At 42.5% G+C, this 18,742-nt stretch overlaps 1 protein-coding gene across 1 annotated transcript in view; it reads right to left on the bottom strand.

Moving 5' to 3' along the window:
• lrba (LPS responsive beige-like anchor protein) overlaps window positions 1-18,742 on the bottom strand; it is a 981,767-nt gene that overhangs the window by 13,677 nt on the left and 949,348 nt on the right. Inside the window, 2 exon segments of the mRNA XM_038791976.1 lie at window positions 444-640; window positions 6,268-6,369. Of these exon segments, the coding sequence (XP_038647904.1) occupies window positions 444-640; window positions 6,268-6,369 (299 nt within the window).

Raw genomic sequence — 18,742 nt, forward strand, 5'->3', positions numbered from 1 at the left:
GAATAAATTAATCTATACCCCATCATTCTACCGTAATCCATGTACCTATCCAATAGCCGCTTGAAGGTCCCTAATGGCACCAGGAAAGTTTACCATTATAACTGTAGGATTGCTGTAACTCTTATCTCAGACTAGTCAAACAATAGTCTAAAATAGCTGTACGTCAACATCCTGGGTTGCTTCAGCACCAGACCTGGGTATGTCCTGTCCAATTTGTGAGATGGATCTCCCAGAGGCATATGGTGGAGAGGGAAGGTGAGGCGATAGTGGGAAAACAAGATAAAGGAAACCTGAAGATGACTATCAATTCTCACTCCGACCATCAATGTACAAATTAATTCCTTCGCGTCAAACACTGCTTGGAGAAAGCACTGAGGGAAGCAAGGGCACAGAATGTAGGGGACTGTATTGTTTATCTCTTCCAAATAAAATATATTGCTTACCTTCGCAGAATCCTCAGTCTCCATCTTGGTCAGCAACTTCCCATTTACACTGAAGACACAAAATTGGCCCTTTTCATAGTAAATAACGCAGTGTCCTTCAGTGGACAACTGGATTAATCGAGGGTGCAAACAGTTTTCAGGGCTCTCAAGAGCTTTCAGAAGATCTCCGTTCATTGTATGGATTAAGCATGGACCCTCTATCAATCATAAAAAGAAAAAAAGCCATTTCAATTACATTTTTGTGAGCCGATAATAAGGCCTTATTCATAATTTATTCAGTCTATAGTGTGCAAATTAACCACTTCATGTTTTTTCCAAGATTCCACTGGCATCACACATTGTTATTTTCTATTCCAATCCGAGCAAAGTCCCTTAAGTATTGTTGTTTCAGAAATAATACATTTTGTTCCCATTCATCTACTTTTAGAAACCAATGCTAGCTGCTCAAGCTTTGAAATTTAGCCCCTTGTAGCTCTACGTAGAAAATATCATTGTAAATACTTCATGCCGGATAGTTGTACAGGTTGAATCTCCAAGCTGGACCCAATGATCATTCTTTAAGACACAATGACAGTTTTGGAAGTGCCACATAAGACTGACTGCTATGGAAACAATTAATTAGGAGTTTTGTTTGGATCAGACATCTGGTAATTCTTTTATAGCAAAATTTTTTAAAGCCTTTGGGAAAAGGTAATAAAACTTTTCTGGAGCAAATCAGCACTAGGTAGAGTTCATTAAAAAAAAGGTCTCTGTTCTCACAGGAAATCACAGGCAGTATAGGGATTTGGCATATGCAGGAGTGTGAGCTGGGCCATTTCAACCAAATAACTATTCTTTTATTTTTTTTTGCACAATGACATAAAACAGGACCGAAATTACTTAAGTCGATTGTGTTAACTGACATCCCAGTTTTACCTACATTGACATTCTACCAGCTTGTTTTCCTAAATGCTTCTTTTCCTTTACAAAATCTTATTTTTGTTTTTTTTAAATGTACGGCACACCAACATGGCAAAATTGAAAAAGGGAGATAGACCAATTAGCTTAACCACAATGGTGCCATACTCTGAAAGTTGTTATTGGACAAGTAATAATTCAAAAATGGAGAGTAACCAAGGGGCTAATAAGGGTGAGGTAATTAATATCAGCAGAAAAAAGGATTTCGAGAAACTTAAGGGACAGAAACCTGACAAATCACCAAGACCTAATGGCCTTGGGTACTAAAAGCGACAGCTGCAGAGGTATGGATGTGATAGTTATAATTTGCCCAAATTCCCTACACTCTAGAATGGCCCCAGCAGATTGAAAGTCAGCAAATGTAACCATTTGCCGAGTCTGCAGAGCTATTGGTCTTCTGATTGGGCCACAGGCTGTCGCCATCTTTAACTGGACAGTAGTCTCAATGGCTGTTTTTTAATTAGTTTCCATGAGTAAAGAGTACCGCACTCTCACTTTCCACTTGTGCGGACTTGAGACCTACTTTTGCTCCAGGCTGCATAACCTCTAACCTTAAGTAAAATTCAGTCCTCTGTAATTCTATACATCATAGACTGATGAAGTAGGAGACTCACCACAGATGAAATTTAATGCGGTGAAGTGTAAAGTGATGCATTTTTGGGGCAAGACTAAGAAAAGGCAATAAAAATTAGCGATACAATTTTAAAGAGGTTGCAGGCACAAAGAAATCCGGGGTTCAAAAACACACATCTTTGAAGATGATAGGTGAAGTCAATCGGGATGCTAAGAAAGCATGCAAGAAAATAGAGTATAAAAAACAGAATTACGCTAAAGCTTTGCAAGTCTCAATTGGAGCATTGTGATGAATTCTGGGCACCCTAAGTTGGAAAGGATGTCAGAAAATCCTTGGAGACGGTGAAGAGGAGATTTACTAGAAGAAGGGTTTGTGCTGGGTTCCCCATTGTTTGTCATTGATATAAATGACTTAGATGACTATATGGGTGGGTAGGATCAGTAAATTTGAGGATGACACAAAGATTTGCCGGGTGGTTGACAGTGAGGTTGAGTGGGTTACAAGAAGATATAGATAGGATGACCAAATGGGCAGAAAAGTGGCTTTAAAGTGGTTTTGTGAAGGGTATGCCATGTTTGACAAACTTGCTTGAGTTCTTTGAGGATGTAACCAGCAATGTGGATAATGGGGAACCTGAAAATGTGGTATATCTAGACTACCAGAAGGCGTTTGATAATGTGCTGCATAAAAGGCTGATCCAGAAGGTGAAACCGCAGTGGATTGGCCGTAGAGTACTAGATTGGATTGAGAATTGGCTGATTGACAGAAAGCAGAGGGTCAGGATAATTGGGTCCTACTCTGGCTGGCGAACTGTGACCAGCGGGTGCCGGGGGTCAGTTCTCGGATCGCAACTGTTTACAATTTATATAAATGATTTGCAAGCAGGAACAGAGCATAGCATAGCAAAATTTTCAGATGATACGAAAATAGGTGGGAAAGCAGGCACTGAAGAGGAGATAACGATTTTACAGATGGATAGAGATAGGCTAGGAGATTGGGCCAAAGTTTGGCAGATGGAGTTTAATGTCGATAAGTGTGAGGTTATCCATTTTGGCCAAAAAAAATAGAAAGGCAAATTATTATCTAAATGGAAAGCAGGTTCAAGATGCGCCTGGGCAGAGGGATCTGGGTGTCTTTGTCCATGAATCGCAGAAAGTCGATATGCAGGTACAGCATGTAATTAAAAAGGCAAAATGGAATGTTAACATTTATTGAAAAATGACTGGAGTATAAAAGTAGAGAAGTGTTGTTGCAATTGTATAGGTGTAGGTGAGACCACATCTGGAGTATTGTGTCCAGTTTTGGTCTCCTTATTTGAGGAAGGATGTGGTTGCAGTGGAGGAGGTTCAGAGGAAGTTCACCAGATTGATTCTGGGGTTGAAAGGGTTGATATATGAGGAGAGATTAAAAAGTTTGGGCTTATGCTTGCTCGAGTTTAAAAGGATGAGCGCGGATCTAATCGAGGTGTATAAAATATTAAATGAGATTGATAAAGTAAACGTCGACCAAATATTCCCTCTTGTGACCTCTAGAACAAGATTAATAGGATGGTGAAAAACATATGGGATACTTGTCTTTATCAATCGAGGCATAGATTACAAAAGTCGGGAGGCCATGCTGACCTGGCACTTCATAACATTCAAGGCTATGGGCGAAGGGCTGGCAAATGGGATTAGGTAGGCAGGTCAGGTGTTTTTTTCTGCATTGCAGCAGACTCGATGGGCCAAAGGGCCTCTTCTGTGCTATGTTATTCTGTGATTCTGATGCTGTGATACCAGGAATGAATAACTTGACTTATATGGAGAGATCAGAGACTGGGATTCTTCTTTTGGCAAAGGAAATTAAGGGGAGATTAAAATGTTGCAGGGTTTTTAGCACATTCTCCCCATGTCTGCATGGGTTTCACCCCCACAACTCAAAGATGTGCAGGTTAGGTAGATTGGCCATGCTAAATTGCCCCTTAATTGGAGAAAAAGTCCACCTAGCCTGCACATCTTTTGGGTTGTGGGGTGAGACCCACGCAAACTGTACACGATCCAGGGCCGGGATCGATCCCGGGTCCTCATCATGTGAGACAGCAGTACTGCGCCACTGTGCCACCTAGAGATTTGGATATATATATTTGAAATGGAAAACACAAGGCCATGGGTAAGAGCAAGGGGGAGAAATGGATAGAGCTTACAAAGAGCTGGCCTCCTTCTGTACTGTAAGATAACAAGTATATCCTCTCTTCATAATTTTGAAGCTATTATTATTTTTTCCTTATTTCTTTTCCAAAGAAAACAGCACCAACAGGCTTATTCATTCCTGGTAGTTACATTGCCTCAATTCTTGCAATATTCTTGTAAATCTTTTCTCCAGTTTCTCCAGTGCACCAACATAATGTTATAATATGGAGACTAGAATTAAAAAACACTTACTCAAGTGTGGTCAAACCAACCAAGTTTCCATATTATTAAATACGCTTTCGTATCCTAATCCTCTCTAAAAATGAACTCCAATTTTTTGTTTGTGCTCTTCATAATCTGATGAATTTGAGTCACTAGTTTTCATTGACACTTGGTACCTCCCTGCAACTGCGTGAGCTAGCTCAGAATTTGTAATGTGAAACAAATGTAAGGGTAATAACCACGTCAGGTGTGTACATGTTACACTTACTTTTACGGTGAATTCATAAGAGGAATCAACCACTTCACAGAAGTGGATTTATTTAATATGTTAATTTGAGAATGCAACCATAATGTGATATTTTCCTAACTATACATAGGCAATGACAGTATAGTGTCATTATAGTGACAGTATATTGAAGTTCTGTATCTAAAAGAACTAAAGCAATGGAAACCAAATATAAAACCTGACAAACTGTGGTACTAGTCTAATTACTGCCTCAAACATATTTTTCCCTCCTGTTTAGATTTTTGTTGCTGCCTCACCCTCTTCAAATAATACTATTCTCAGATCTCAGCTAATTAAATTTAATGTTGGCACCTGGGAATTGGATAGGTGTTCTTGGGTGGCTCACGCATCAATTTTCCCTCAGCCTCTTTTCAAGTTTCTTCTTGGTGACCCCTCCAGCCATAAATGAAACCATTAACTTGCCATGTGTGAGACTCTGGGCATGAACCACCATTATGACACAAATTTATGGCACTCTATTGCTCACTGGACCATTAAATTTCAATGACAAAGTCCACAACCTGATAATTCAGTGCATTTTTAATGTTGTTTCAAGCTTAAGAGTCTTGGCCTATACATAGGTTATCTCTGCAAAGTTGGGCCATAATGTGTGATAACATAGAACATAGAACAGTACAGCACAGAACAGGCCCTTCGGCCCTCAATGTTGTGCCGAGCCATGATCACCCCACTTAAACCCACGTAACCCCGTAACCCAACAATCCCCCCATTAACCTTACACTACGGGCAATTTAGCATGGCCAATCCACCTAACCCGCACATCTTTGGACTGTGGGAGGAAACCGGAGCACCCGGAGGAAACCCACGCACACACGGGGAGGACGTGCAGACTCCACACAGACAGTGACCCAGCCGGGAATCGAACCTGGGACCCTGGAGCTGTGAAGCATTGATGCTAACCACCATGCTACCGTGAGGCCCCGATAAAACAGACATGTCTTAAGCAGGTGAGGTTCTGTTGCATATCTCCTGTGCAAAACTTCATGTTATTTTCTCATAGCTGTCCTCTTACATTCATGTTTTTCCTTCTCATTTTAGATTATGACAACCATTGTTTCCTACCATCTTCCCTTGCCATGGGCTACTCCCTAAATAATCCTGGCAAAAATGAGAAAACTGCATTAAAATGGCAAACAGGGGTTGGGGCGGCATGGTGACACAATGGTTAGTACTGCTGCCTCACAGCACCAGAGACCCGGATTCAATTCCGGCCTTTGGTAACTGTGTGGAGTTTGCACATTCTCCCAGAGTCTACGTGGGTTTTCTCCGGGTGATCCAGTTTCCTCCCACAGTCCAAAGATGCAGGTTAGGTGAATTGACCATGCTAAAATTGTCCGTTAAGTGTCCAGGAATGTGCAGGTTAGGTGGAGTTATGGGGATAGGGCAGGGGAGTGGACCTAGTTAGGGTGCTCTTTCAGAGGGTCGGTGCAGGCTCAATGGGTCAAATTACCTCCTTCCGCACTGTAGGGATTCTTTGACTTCGAAGGGTTATTAAAAAGTACAAAGATCACTTGTTCTCTACTCCTTAAATTACACATATACATTTTAGAATAAAATATTAAATTTCAATACTCAACATTTTGTACCTGTACCTACCTTTTGAACCACTGATAACTAGACCGAGTTCTGCACATATTGCAGCACAGCTAATCTCACAATCATGGCCTGTCAGGATAGCCCGAGGAGCAGCGTATTCAGCTGAAAAACAAGACAAACAATTGTTCAATTCAATAAAAAGGATACTGAATACAGAAGCAAATAATAACGTATGGTCAGGAACCAGTAAACATTTGACATCGCAGCACAGAGAAGTTTATTTCATTTTTTATATTTATAATCTTTATTGTCGCAAGTAGGCTTACATTAACACTGCAATGAAGTTAGTGTGAAAAGCCCCTAAATGATGCCTTTACAACAATATAGTCTGGTGATAAAATCTGCTTTCAGCATTTTCTACTTTTTATTTAAGTGGCTGCAGCCAAATTTCTGGAACCAGAATAACAAGGCAAAAAGTGTACTCACATTAATACAACATATTAAACATTTCATGTCCTTTCCAGTTTGTTATTTCACTTGCAATTAGACTTTAAATTCTCTTTTCACCAATGATCTACTGTCATTTTGCTCACTGAACCTACATCTAGTTAATCCAATCGAAATAAAAACACTCAAACAATGAGTAGTTGAGAAAAGGAAGAAAAGGGAACTTGCTGAAAGTTCAATTGACTGCTGCTGACTACACTCACATTTAAAATTTACTTTATGGCCCACATCTGTGCATTCCTGCTGTGTTAGAATCAGTTGTACTGTATAATTCAATGTTAATTTATATACCATCAAAAAGGGACAATAATGAATGAAAAATGAAAAATCTCTATCAAGAAACTTAGCTTTTTCATTATATCTCTGCTGTTAAGGTCTGCTATTATCTTAGTCAGTCTACCTCCTCAGCATGCAACTCTCCATTGCTAGTGTACTATTATGGAACAGCTAACCTCTCAGCTCAAGCAGATGTGAGCAGATTGGTGGTTGTGTATATTGTAACTCACTGAAAGTGATTGTGTGAATTGAAAACTTGTCTAACAGAAAAATGCACTAATAATGGAGTTGTTCTAGATGAATAATGCTGCCAGCCAGTAATTAAAAAATAGCTGCGATTATGTTGGTTTTATGAGGTGCTAGGACTGTTGACGCCTGATTCACAGGTCTTGCGCAGCCATCAACCAACAAAAATTAAACTTGCTGGTTTCAATAAGGCTGAGATTTTCTATTTTTACACGTATTTGAGACTGTCTGCCTTGGAAAACCTTGCGAGGGCAGCCCTAGCATCCACTAAATACATAAAAGCAATTGTGAACCCAAGCAAAAATTATAATTCTGGCCCAAGAATTATTTGCACTGTGCAATTTGGTTATTTAATAATGGGAGTACAGTCTGGCCAAAATTATCACCGAATAGTTAAGAGAACCTAACACTAAATGCAAAACTGGTCACAGCATTTGCGTTTCAGTAGGAAAGGGATGCAATGTGTGATTTCACTGAAATCTTTGGCACATTGTTTCAAGAGGTATGTCAAGGAAGAGTGCTAAAGTAAACGATCAAACCTAAGTTTATTAGTACAATCCTTAACTTTGTATAAATTGCATGTATTTTCTCACTGCTGCTGGTACACAGTTTATCTAGTTGTAATCAGGAAAAAACACATTACACACTGTATATTTAACAGTGTCAGAAGCTGTTAGTCCTGTGTAAAAACAGGATTATTTTGACATTTCAGTTCTAGCATGTGTTCAAGTTCATCTGCATGTGAGTGCAGCATATTTTAATGATCTTCCACACGGTCCATTAGGCATCACTTAAATGTCCACTGACACAACCTTTTTTTATTTATAGTGTATTGTAATCTTAGATTTAAAAAAATTTTTGAAATCAAATTACAAACTTCCAAATGTTAGATGTTCAGCACGGTAGCACCGTGGTTAGCACTGTTGCTTCACAGCTCCAAGATCCCAGATTCGATTCCTGGCTTGGGTCACTGTCTGTGCGGAGTCTGCACGTTCTCCCCGCGCCTGCATAGGTTTCCTCCGGGCGCTCTGGTTTCCTCCCACAGTCCAAAGATGTGCGGGTTGGGTTGATTGGCCACAATAAATTGCCCTTGGTGTCCAAAAAAGGTTAGGTGGGGTTACTGGGTTTTGGGAATAGGGTGGAGGTATGGGCTGTATTTCCAGTGGTCGGTGCAGACTCGATGGGCCGAATGGCCTCCTTCTGCACTGTAAATGCTATGAAAATGAAAATCGCTTTATTGTCACGAGTAGGCTTCAATGAAGTTACTGTGAAAAGCCCCTAGTCGCCACATTCCGGCGCCTGTCCGGGGAGGCTGGTACGGGAATCGAACCGTGCCGCTGGCCTGCTTGGTCTGCTTTAAAAGCCAGCGATTTAGCTCAGTGAGCTAAACCATGATAATGATAGGGAGGAGCAGCCACTGATTGAGTTTGAGCCACAATAGTTAAATTGTTGTTTTATCACAAGTTTGTTTGTCAAGGAATCACTATTTGAAAGTACAGCCTGTGGAGATTGGGTAATGCAAATTGCTGTGATTACTCAATTCCCGAATTATCCCCGTCGTTCTTCATTCTGCAAGCATCATAACTTGGATCACATAGCTGCAAACAACAGACCTGCCAGCTAAGTCTGCTCCACAGAAATCTGGGAGATACTAATCTTTCAACTCTCCATAGCAATTCTGTTATAATAAACAAAAATAATAAAATAAAAACATGTGACATGCTAAACTCTCACCAAAAGCACTTGGGCTAACAACAACAGAAATACTCCAAAATTAGTCATCAACACTGATCGACATATTCTGATCATTACCCAGGCCAATGCTGCTGCTAAGTTAGTTTGCTTTTAATGGAATTTGCCAAACTTGATCTTGTCAAAAGACGTAAATATAATAAACCAACTTACTGCGGATGCTGGAATCTGAAACCAAAGAGAAAATGTTGGAAAATCTCTGCAGGTCTGGCAGCATCTGTAGGGAGAGAAAAAAGCTACGTTTCAAGTCCAGATGACCCTTTGTCAAAGCTAAAGGGTTATCTGGACTCAAAACCTTAGCTCTTTTCTCTCCCTATAGATGCTGCCAGACCTGCTGAGATTTTTGCAGCATTTTCTCTTTGGACGTAAATATGATGTCTTATCCAGATCAGCTCAATCAGCACACAATGAATGTGAATAAGCAGTCATGGTGGTGACTTTTGCAGGACTGATCCGCAGATCAAAATAATTAATTCCTGTTTAAATGAACAACTTAAAACAAATCACCCAGCCATTAATCATCAAATTCACTTAATTAGAGATAATACTGATGTGATCAGTGCATTTTAAAACAAGAGGATGTGTAGGTGCCAGTTGAAAAAGTCTTTTCCAATAGCTTTCCAATACCATTTCTGTCTATACATTGAACAATATAAAAGTTAATAAATGGAAATAATTAAAATTTTTCTACAAGAAAAACAAAATAGCATGGATTAAGTACACTGAAGCTGATGCCACAATTTTGTCATCTGCTTACATTATGAACAATGCAGCTTAAGACCATAAGACATAGGAGTGGAAGTAAGGCCATTCGGCCCATCGAGTCCACTCCGCCATTCAATCATGGCTGATGGGCATTTCAACTCCACCTACCAGCATTCTCCCCGTAGCCCTTAATTCCTCGCGACATCAAGAATTTATCTATCTCTGCCTTGAAGCCATTTAGCGTCCCGGCCTCCACTGCACTCCGCGGCAATGAATTCCACAGGCCCACCACTCTCTGGCTGAAGAAATGTCTCCGCATTTCTGTTCTGAATTTACCCCCTCTAATTCTAAGGCTGTGCCCAGGGGTCCTCGTCTCCTCGCCTAACGGAAACAGTTTCTTTGCGTCCACCCTTTCTAAGCCATGTATTATCTTGTAAGTTTCTATTAGATCTCCCCTTAACCTTCTAAACTCCAATGAATACAATCCCAGGATCCTCAGCCGTTCATCATATGTTAGACCCGCCATTCCAGGGATCATCCGTGTGAATCTCCGCTGGACACGCTCCAGTGCCAGTATGTCCTTCCTGAGATGTGGGGCCCAAAACTGGACACAGTACTCCAAATGGGGCCTAACCAGAGCCTTATAAAGGCTCAGTAGCACATCGCTGCTTTTATATTCCAACCCTCTTGAGATAAATGACAACATTGCATTCGCTTTCTTAATCACAGATTCAACCTGCATGTTTACCTTTAGGGAATCCTCGACTAGCACGCCCAGATCCCTTTGTACTTTGGCATTATGAATTTTCTCACCGTTTAGAAAGTAGTCTATGCTTGGATTCTTTTTTCCAAAGTGCAAGACCTCACATTTTCTCACGTTGAATTGCATCAGCCATTTCCTGCACCACTCTCCCAAACTGTCTAGATCCTTCTGCAGCCTCCCCACTTCCTCAGCACTACCTGCCTGACCACCTAACTTCGTATCATCGGCAAACTTTGCTAGAATGCCCCCAGTCCCTTCATCCAGATCATTAATATATATGGTGAACAGCTGCGGCCCCAATACTGAACCCTGTGGGACACCGCTGGTCACCGGCTGCCATTCCGAAAAAGAACCTTTTATCCCAACTCTCTGCCTTCTGTCAGACAGCCAATCCTCAACCTCAACCCATCCTCAACCCATGCCAGTAGCTCATCTCGAACATTGTAGAATAAAATATAAATTGTAGCCACCTGGGGTGACCACTGCCCGACACAAAATGGAAGATTGAAAAGAATGCAGGGAAAATTGGACAGGTTGTAAAAAGCAAGCAGATTGCAGAGTGCTTGTATATTTGGACTGTTACAGAAACCATTTGGCTGTTGCTGAAACCAGACAATGCTGTGAAAAGAAACAGTTAGCATATTAATGAGGTGATCCCCAGGCACAAAAGACACAAGTTAACACTAATTGGTACAGTGAATGGAAGGCCAGACTTTTCGGCGCCAAAGAAGCCCAAAACAATGAGTCCCAAGAACCGCCCCAATGATCGAGCAACTGCCCCGCTATTGGGGAATTCAAATCAATCGATTGGGAAAAGACCCAATCGATTACAAGAGTATAGAGGGTCAGCAAGACCCTGAGAGGAGTATAAAGCAGAGACACCGACCCCAGCTTGCTCTCTCTGCCAGCCTCTCCTTGACCAGCTAACCCTCCCAGCAGAAGAACCTTGTGGAGGAGAAGTCTGGAAAAGCAGCCGCCAGCAAGTAAGTGTCACCACGCACGCTACGGGAATAGACACTCCTGACCCCTTTAGACCATAACCACTGGAAGCCTGCGGACCCTGGACAAAGCTGGAAGCCGTTGTTCCCTGATCCGGCAGTCCCCTTATCCAGATAAGTATTTGGCCTAGTAGTGGTAGGATTAGCCTAGTCTTATAGTTATATGCATGATTAGTAGATTACTGTAATATAATAAACGTGTCTTGTTTGAACTTACTAATTGGTGTAAGGTTTTATTGCTTTGAACTTGACCTTGAAACTTGTGGCGGTATCTTAACGATACCTGGCGACTCCAAAGCTAACGAACGAAACAGAGCCAAATTGAGTGCTGAAGTGTTGTTCTCTGAACACTTCATGTGCGATACAATCTCTTATATCAATCCTTTTAATTTCAATTAGCACATATAAACATAAGGGCAGAGTATTGTTTAATTGGTGATAGATTAGGAAATGTTGATGTACAGAGGGATCTGGGTGTCCTTGTACACCACTCACCGAAAACAAGCGTGCAAGTGCAGCAAGCAGTTAGGAAGGCAAATAGTATGTTGTCCTTCATTTCAAGAGGACTTATTTACAGGAGCAAGGATTTCTTACTGCAGCAGGCTTTGGTGTGCATAGCTTTGGTCTCCTAGCCTAAGAAACGATGTAGAGGAAATGCAGCAAGGATTCACCAAAATGATTCCTGGGATGGCAGGGTTGTTGCAAAAGGAGCGATTGGGTCGACGAGGCCTGTATTCACTGGAATTTAGAAGAATGAGAGGGGATTCCACTCAAATATATAACATTTTGATGTGGCTGTACAGGTTAGATGAGGGATGATGTTTTCCCCTGCTGGGGGTGGGGGATTCTAGAACAAGGGGTCACAGTCTGAGGCTAGGGTTAGGTTATTTAGGACTGAGATGAGGAGAAATGTCTTCACTCAGAATTAAAATGTAAACAGATAGATTTCTAGGTACTGATGGTGTCAAGGAGTTTGGGGAGAGAGCGGGAGTATGGCGTTGAGATGAAAGATCAACCTCATCATATTGAATGGCGGAGTTGGCTTGAGGGGCCAAATGGCCTACTCCAGCTCCACGATTCTAAGAATATTAGCACGGTAGCACAAGGGGATAGCACTGTGGCTTCACAGCGCCAGGGTCCCAGGTTCGATTCTCCGCTGGGTCACTGTCTGTGCGGAGTCTGCACGTTCTCCCCGTGTCTGCGTGGGTTTCCTCCGGGTGTTCCGGTTTCCTCCCATAGTCCAAAGACATGAAGGTTAGATAGATTGGCCATGATAAATTGCCCTTAGTGACCAAAAAGGTTAGGAGGGGTTATTGGGTTATGGGGATAGGGTGGAAGTGAGGGCTTAAGTGGCTCGATGCAGACTCGATGTGCCGAATGGCCTCCTTCTGCACTGTGTTCTATGTTAATATTCAATACAGTATTTACAATTGTAGCAAAACTTGAAATGGCTCCTTGAATTGCTTCAAATGTCTATGGGTGAGATTTCACGGGAGGCACAGTGACAGATTGGTTAGCACTGCTTCCTCACAGTGCCAGGGATCCAGGTTAAATTCCAGCCTGGGGTGAATGTCTGTGTGGAGTTTGCATGTTCCCAAGTCTGTGTGGGTTTCCTCCGGGTGCTCCGTTTTCCTCCCACAGTCCAAAGATGTGCAGGTGAATTGGCTACGCTAAAAAAACAGAATTTGTCCCTTAGGCTCCAGGGGTGTGCAGGTTAAGAAGGATTATTAAGTTACAGGAATAGGGTGGGGTAGTGGGCCTGGGTGGGTGCTCGTGCTAAGGTTGGCATAGACTTGATGGGCCAAATGGTCTCCTTCTGCACTATAGGACTTTTATGGTGCTATGGTTCTAACTCATTCAAAAGCCATTCATTTGCATAGATTGCACAAATTGGGTCTGATATCTATATTAATAGATACACAAGAGTGATATAACAGCTTTGGTAGTGTTTGCACGAATCCCATTCATGTGAGAAATAAGGGAGATAAAGGCCTAAATTTTTTGAAAGATTTTTTTCAAATTTAAAGTATCCAATTCATTTTTTTTCCAATTAGGCAGCAATTTTAGTGTGGTCAATCCACCTACCCTGCATGTCTTTTTGGGTTGTGGGGGTGAGATCCACACAGGCAGAGGCAGAATGTGCAAACTCCGCATGGACAGTGACCCAGGGCCGGGATCAAACCCGGGTCCTTGGTGCAGTGAGGCAGCTGTGCTAACCACTGTGCCACCGTGCTGCCCAAAGTCCTAAATTTGTATCGTACTAGCAAGAGTGAATGGGTTACTATTAGCATCACAATCAGAAAATCTGAACCTAGAATCTTTGCTGTCAGGCAATAATGAAATTTAGCACAGAAAGAGGCCATTTGGTCTGTCTTACCTGTTGGCTGGGTCTCCGAAAGAACTACGTACAATGTCATTCTCCAAACTGTTCACATTTTTGTTTTTTTTCCACTAACCATTGCTTTATGTTATTACACCAGTCATGCGACAGCTATATTATGAAGCAATGACAATTTATTGAACAATGCATTTTGATCTGTTACGTCAATATGTTAGGTTTCAATTAAGGTTCAGCAGTAGTCTCACTCCAGAGACTTGAGATAATCTAGGTTTACACTTCATACAGCACAAAGGGAGAGCTGGTGGACGTACAATTTTATGGATGAGATGTTGAGCTGAAGCCCCATCTAACCTCTCAGGTAGGCATAAAAGATTTCAAAACACTACTTAAAAAACTGAAGAGCCTCTAGTGCCTTGGCCAAAATGTATTCCACGGCCATCAGATGTGGTCATCTCAATGCAGTTTGTATGAATTATATTACTACTAATTAGATATCAAAAGTACTTAATTGGCTGTAAAACACTTTTGGTGTCCTGAGATTGTGAAATGCACAATATAAATTCAAGTTCTTTCTTCCTTCTCTGACATTATTTGCTTAGAAATCAAGAGCCCCGCTATAATATCAATTAGTAATAAATAATTTGCACCTATTATAACGTGTGTGGCCTGCAAATGACTAGCATGTAACAATTTAGGGAGGCACGGTAACACAGTGATGAGCACAGTTGCTTCACAGGTTTGATTCCCACTTTGGTCAGTGTCTATGTGGAGTCTGCATGTTCTCCCCGTCTCTGCGTGGGTTTGCTCCAGGTGTTCTGGTTTCCTCCCAAAAGTCCCGAAAGATGTGCTTTTAGATGAATTGGATATTCTGAATTCCCCCTCAGTGTACCCGAACAGGCGCCAGAATGTGCCGACTAGGGGCTTTTCATGGTCACTTCATTGCAATGTTAATGTAAGCCTACTTGTGACAATAATAAAGATTTTTAAAAAATTATGCATGGGCAAGGTAAAAATACTTAAAACAATACATTTCAGATCTTAAGATTATATTACTATTATTAGGACCTAAACAGCTTGGAATAATTTGCTTTTAGTAAACTAGAACCATAGCCTATATCTTTTTGGTGCCAAAAATGTACTTGATCCCTTTCACCTCGAATAGCCGAAGACTTATGGCCACTTTATCATAGAATTTTTTACAGTGCAGAAGGAGGGCATTCGGCCCATCGAGTCTGCACCGGCTCTTGGAAAGAGCACCCTACCCAAGGTCAACACCTCCACCGTATCCCCATAACCCAGTAACCCCACCCAACACTAAGGGCAATTTTGGACACTAAGGGCAATTTAGCATGGCCAATCCACCTAACCTGCACATCTTTGGACTGTGGGAGGAAACCGGAGCACCCGGAGGAAACCCACGCACACATGGGGAGGATGTGCAGACTCCACACAGACAGTGACGCAAGCCGGAATCGAACCTGGGACCCTGGAGCTGTAAAGCAATTGTGCTATCCACAAGGCTACCGTGCTGCCTCTGATGGGAGCAATAACTTGGGCAACAAGTAAAAGAGGTGAAATAACCACTTCAAGAGGAGCAGTCCCTGTTTACAAAGTAACTTTCCTGAACTTCCTACAGGCAGCAATACCAGTAGCACCAGCATCGTTGCCACAACTTCTCCTTGCCAAGAGCTTAGCCTGCCCATGTAGGTTGTGTGCTCAGCCTGACCATGTAGGTCAGCAATGCAGTTACCGACTTAGCATTTTCCCACTCATCGAAACAACTCTGTGGGCAAAAATCAATATGGATTAAATCATAATCCATATTCAGTTTGTATAGTTTCTGTCAGTACTATGGACTCTAAACAGGCTGGCATCCACAGCACCAGGAATTCTCATATTAGGGTTATTTTTACTTGTAATTAAGAGGTATTCTAACTTTTATCTGGTGATTTAAAAAAAACATGTTTTTTTTGTTCTGGGTATTAAAAATCAAAGTTTAAAGGAATGAGATTACAGTTTGCACAGAAAAGCAAAGTCTTGAATTAATATGCTTGAGAAAAGAATTCAGAACTGCAGCCAGGCAGTCCATATGCGACATAAAAATTAGACTGAAATCTTGGCTCTCTTCCCAAATTCAGCAACTTTAATGTGAAGACATATGATAAAAACCTTTCCTTGCTTTGATATATCCTGCTCCGACTTTTATGAGTTGAAAAATGCGCAACAGGCAACTACCAGGAAATGGGGACAAAATTTCTGTCTTCACGAACTTTGGTGGGAAAAAAATACACAGCAGGTTTTCCCGCTTGATAGCCAGGTTAACTAGTAAAGACAAGGAATTTTATCTCCCAATCTTTGCTCCCATTACACAAAAGCTTGGGTGTACGCTCCCCCACTCCACAGGAAACACCCTGCAGTGTGTCAGTTATCCTTCAATGTAACAGAAACCAGTTAAAGAAATGACAGAAAAGCTACAACTGCTCACTTCCTCTCTCCCTAATGACACAAATGCTCAATGTGCTTACTTTGGCACAAAAACTTTAATGGGGCAAAGTTCATTTTGTAGTTTAATGCAACAGCATGAAACACAAGCCTATATAGATTTTACGAATCCATAAAATACTACCACTTTATTTTCAAACCTGGGGAAATATAGCAATGGTAGAAATTAAGTACAAGGAGAAGTTGAGGAATCTCAATCCCAGGATAGCCAACAGCTCTCAATTGGACCACGAGACAGATGACCACCTGCAGTGAGAGCGAATAGTTAAAGGAAAAGATAGGCTAATTCATTCCACTTAAATGCATACTTTGTCACAGCTGAGCATGGAGCTATACCGCAGCAAATGGCAGCAAAAATCCATACCATCCATACCATCTTGCTGTCTCAGCTGACAAAATGTGTGTGCTTAGTAACCCGCTACAATTGGAGAAAATGCAAGGATGGAGGAGATAAGATTATGGGCTAAACATTATTTAGGATATGTACAAATTTTAAAAAAGTCAAGTATAACAAAAAGCTATTTTTTCTCCTTAAATTGATATGCGCACCGTTAACATGTCTTACTTCCAGTGTTTGTGGATAACAAAATAAACAATTTTACAGGTTTTAAAGAATAAAACATAGATTTAGATGTGATATCACAATCACTTTATGTACAATTTAACGCAGTACAAGACTCAAATGAATCTGTCGCTCACAGCAATGGTTCCTAGATTTTTAGTGTTAATCGCAGCATTCTAAATTTATGGGTTTTAGCCTAAGGGTGAAACGTGTAGTCAATTGTCCCATTAACCAAAAAGATAAATAAAATTGATGAATTGTTCGTTTGCTTAACTAGCGTGCACATGGTACATATTAAGGCTGTACACAGCTAACATCTGAACACAATCCATTTTAATAATCCTGCTAGCAAACTTAGTAGAGGGATGGGATGTGGTAAATTGCAGAAAAACAACTTCTGTCTGCCTGTATTGCATACATGTATTAAAATCTATACTCTAATCATATTCCCTTTAATTACTAAACCATGGATGCTCCTTCTATAAATGTTATGTTTCTTTCCTTTAACGTACTGTCTGAGTAATCTTCTGCTTAGTGGGCATAAACCAAATTCAACACTCAAGATGCTAATACAACAATGCTGCAGATATAACAATCAAAGCTAGGAGATTGAAACAGTGTCTGCAGTTTTGCAGAAAACAGAAGACAGAGAGTATGATTATTTTGAAATTAAGATAGTTAACAAGAAAAATAATTTTGGCTTTCATATTTATTTTTAAAAAGCCTTATCCAGCTGTATGCAGTTTAAAGTACTTGGCAAATTTAACCATCCCATTGTAGATATACAATTAATCAGAAAACTTAAGAAAGTATAAATACATGCAGATGGAGTGCAAACATGATGCTTCCTAATTTAATTAAATCACCACTTGACCAATTCCCCTGATGTGAACTAACAAATAGCTCCATGAGATGGCCCCTCTCATTTGAGTACTGTAACACACTTTAGTAATTAATTGGTAACTAGCTGGATAATCACATACAATTAGAGGAGTGAAATCTTTCATTTAGGGTTTATAGAAGATAGTGGGGGGGGGGGGGCCTAGGGGAGGAGGGGGTTGGGGCAGAGGGGGGTTAGGGGCGGAGGAGGGGGTTAGGGGCGGAGGAGGGGGTTAGGGGCGGAGGAGGGGGTTAGGGGCGGAGGAGGGGGTTAGGGGCGGAGGAGGGGGTTAGGGGCGGAGGAGGGGGGTTAGGGGCGGAGGAGGGGGTTAGGGGCGGAGGAGGGGGTTAGGGGCGGAGGAGGGGGTTAGGGGCAGAGGAGGGGGGTTAGGGGCGGAGGAGGGGGTTAGGGGCGGAGGAGGGTGGTTAGGGGCGGAGGAGGGGGGTTAGGGGCGGAGGAGGGGGGTTAGGGGCGGAGGAGGGGGGTTAGGGGCGGAGGAGGGGGGTTAGGGGCGGAGGAGGGGGGTTAGGGGCGGAGGAGGGGGTTAGGGGCGGAGGAGGGGGGTTAGGGGCGGAGGAGGGGGGTTAGGGGCGGAGGAGGGGGGTTAGGGGCGGAGGAGGGGGGTTAGGGGCGGAGGAGGGGGGTTAGGGGCGGAGGAGGGGGGTTAGGGGCGGAGGAGGGGGGGTTAGGGGCGGAGGAGGGGGGTTAGGGGCGGAGGAGGGGGGTTAGGGGCGGAGGAGGGGGGTTAGGGGCGGAGGAGGGGGGTTAGGGCGGAGGAGGGGGGTTAGGGGCGGAGGAGGGGGGTTAGGGCGGAGGAGGGGGGTTAGGGGCGGAGGAGGGGGTTAGGGGCGGAGGAGGGGGGTTAGGGGCGGAGGAGGGGGGTTAGGGGCGGAGGAGGGGGTTAGGGGCGGAGGAGGGGGGTTAGGGGCGGAGGAGGGGGTTAGGGGCGGAGGAGGGGGTTAGGGGCGGAGGAGGGGGTTAGGGGCGGAGGAGGGGGTAGGGG

Source organism: Scyliorhinus canicula, chromosome 3, assembly GCF_902713615.1.
Source record: "Scyliorhinus canicula chromosome 3, sScyCan1.1, whole genome shotgun sequence".
NCBI classification, from domain to species: Eukaryota; Metazoa; Chordata; class Chondrichthyes; order Carcharhiniformes; family Scyliorhinidae; genus Scyliorhinus; species Scyliorhinus canicula.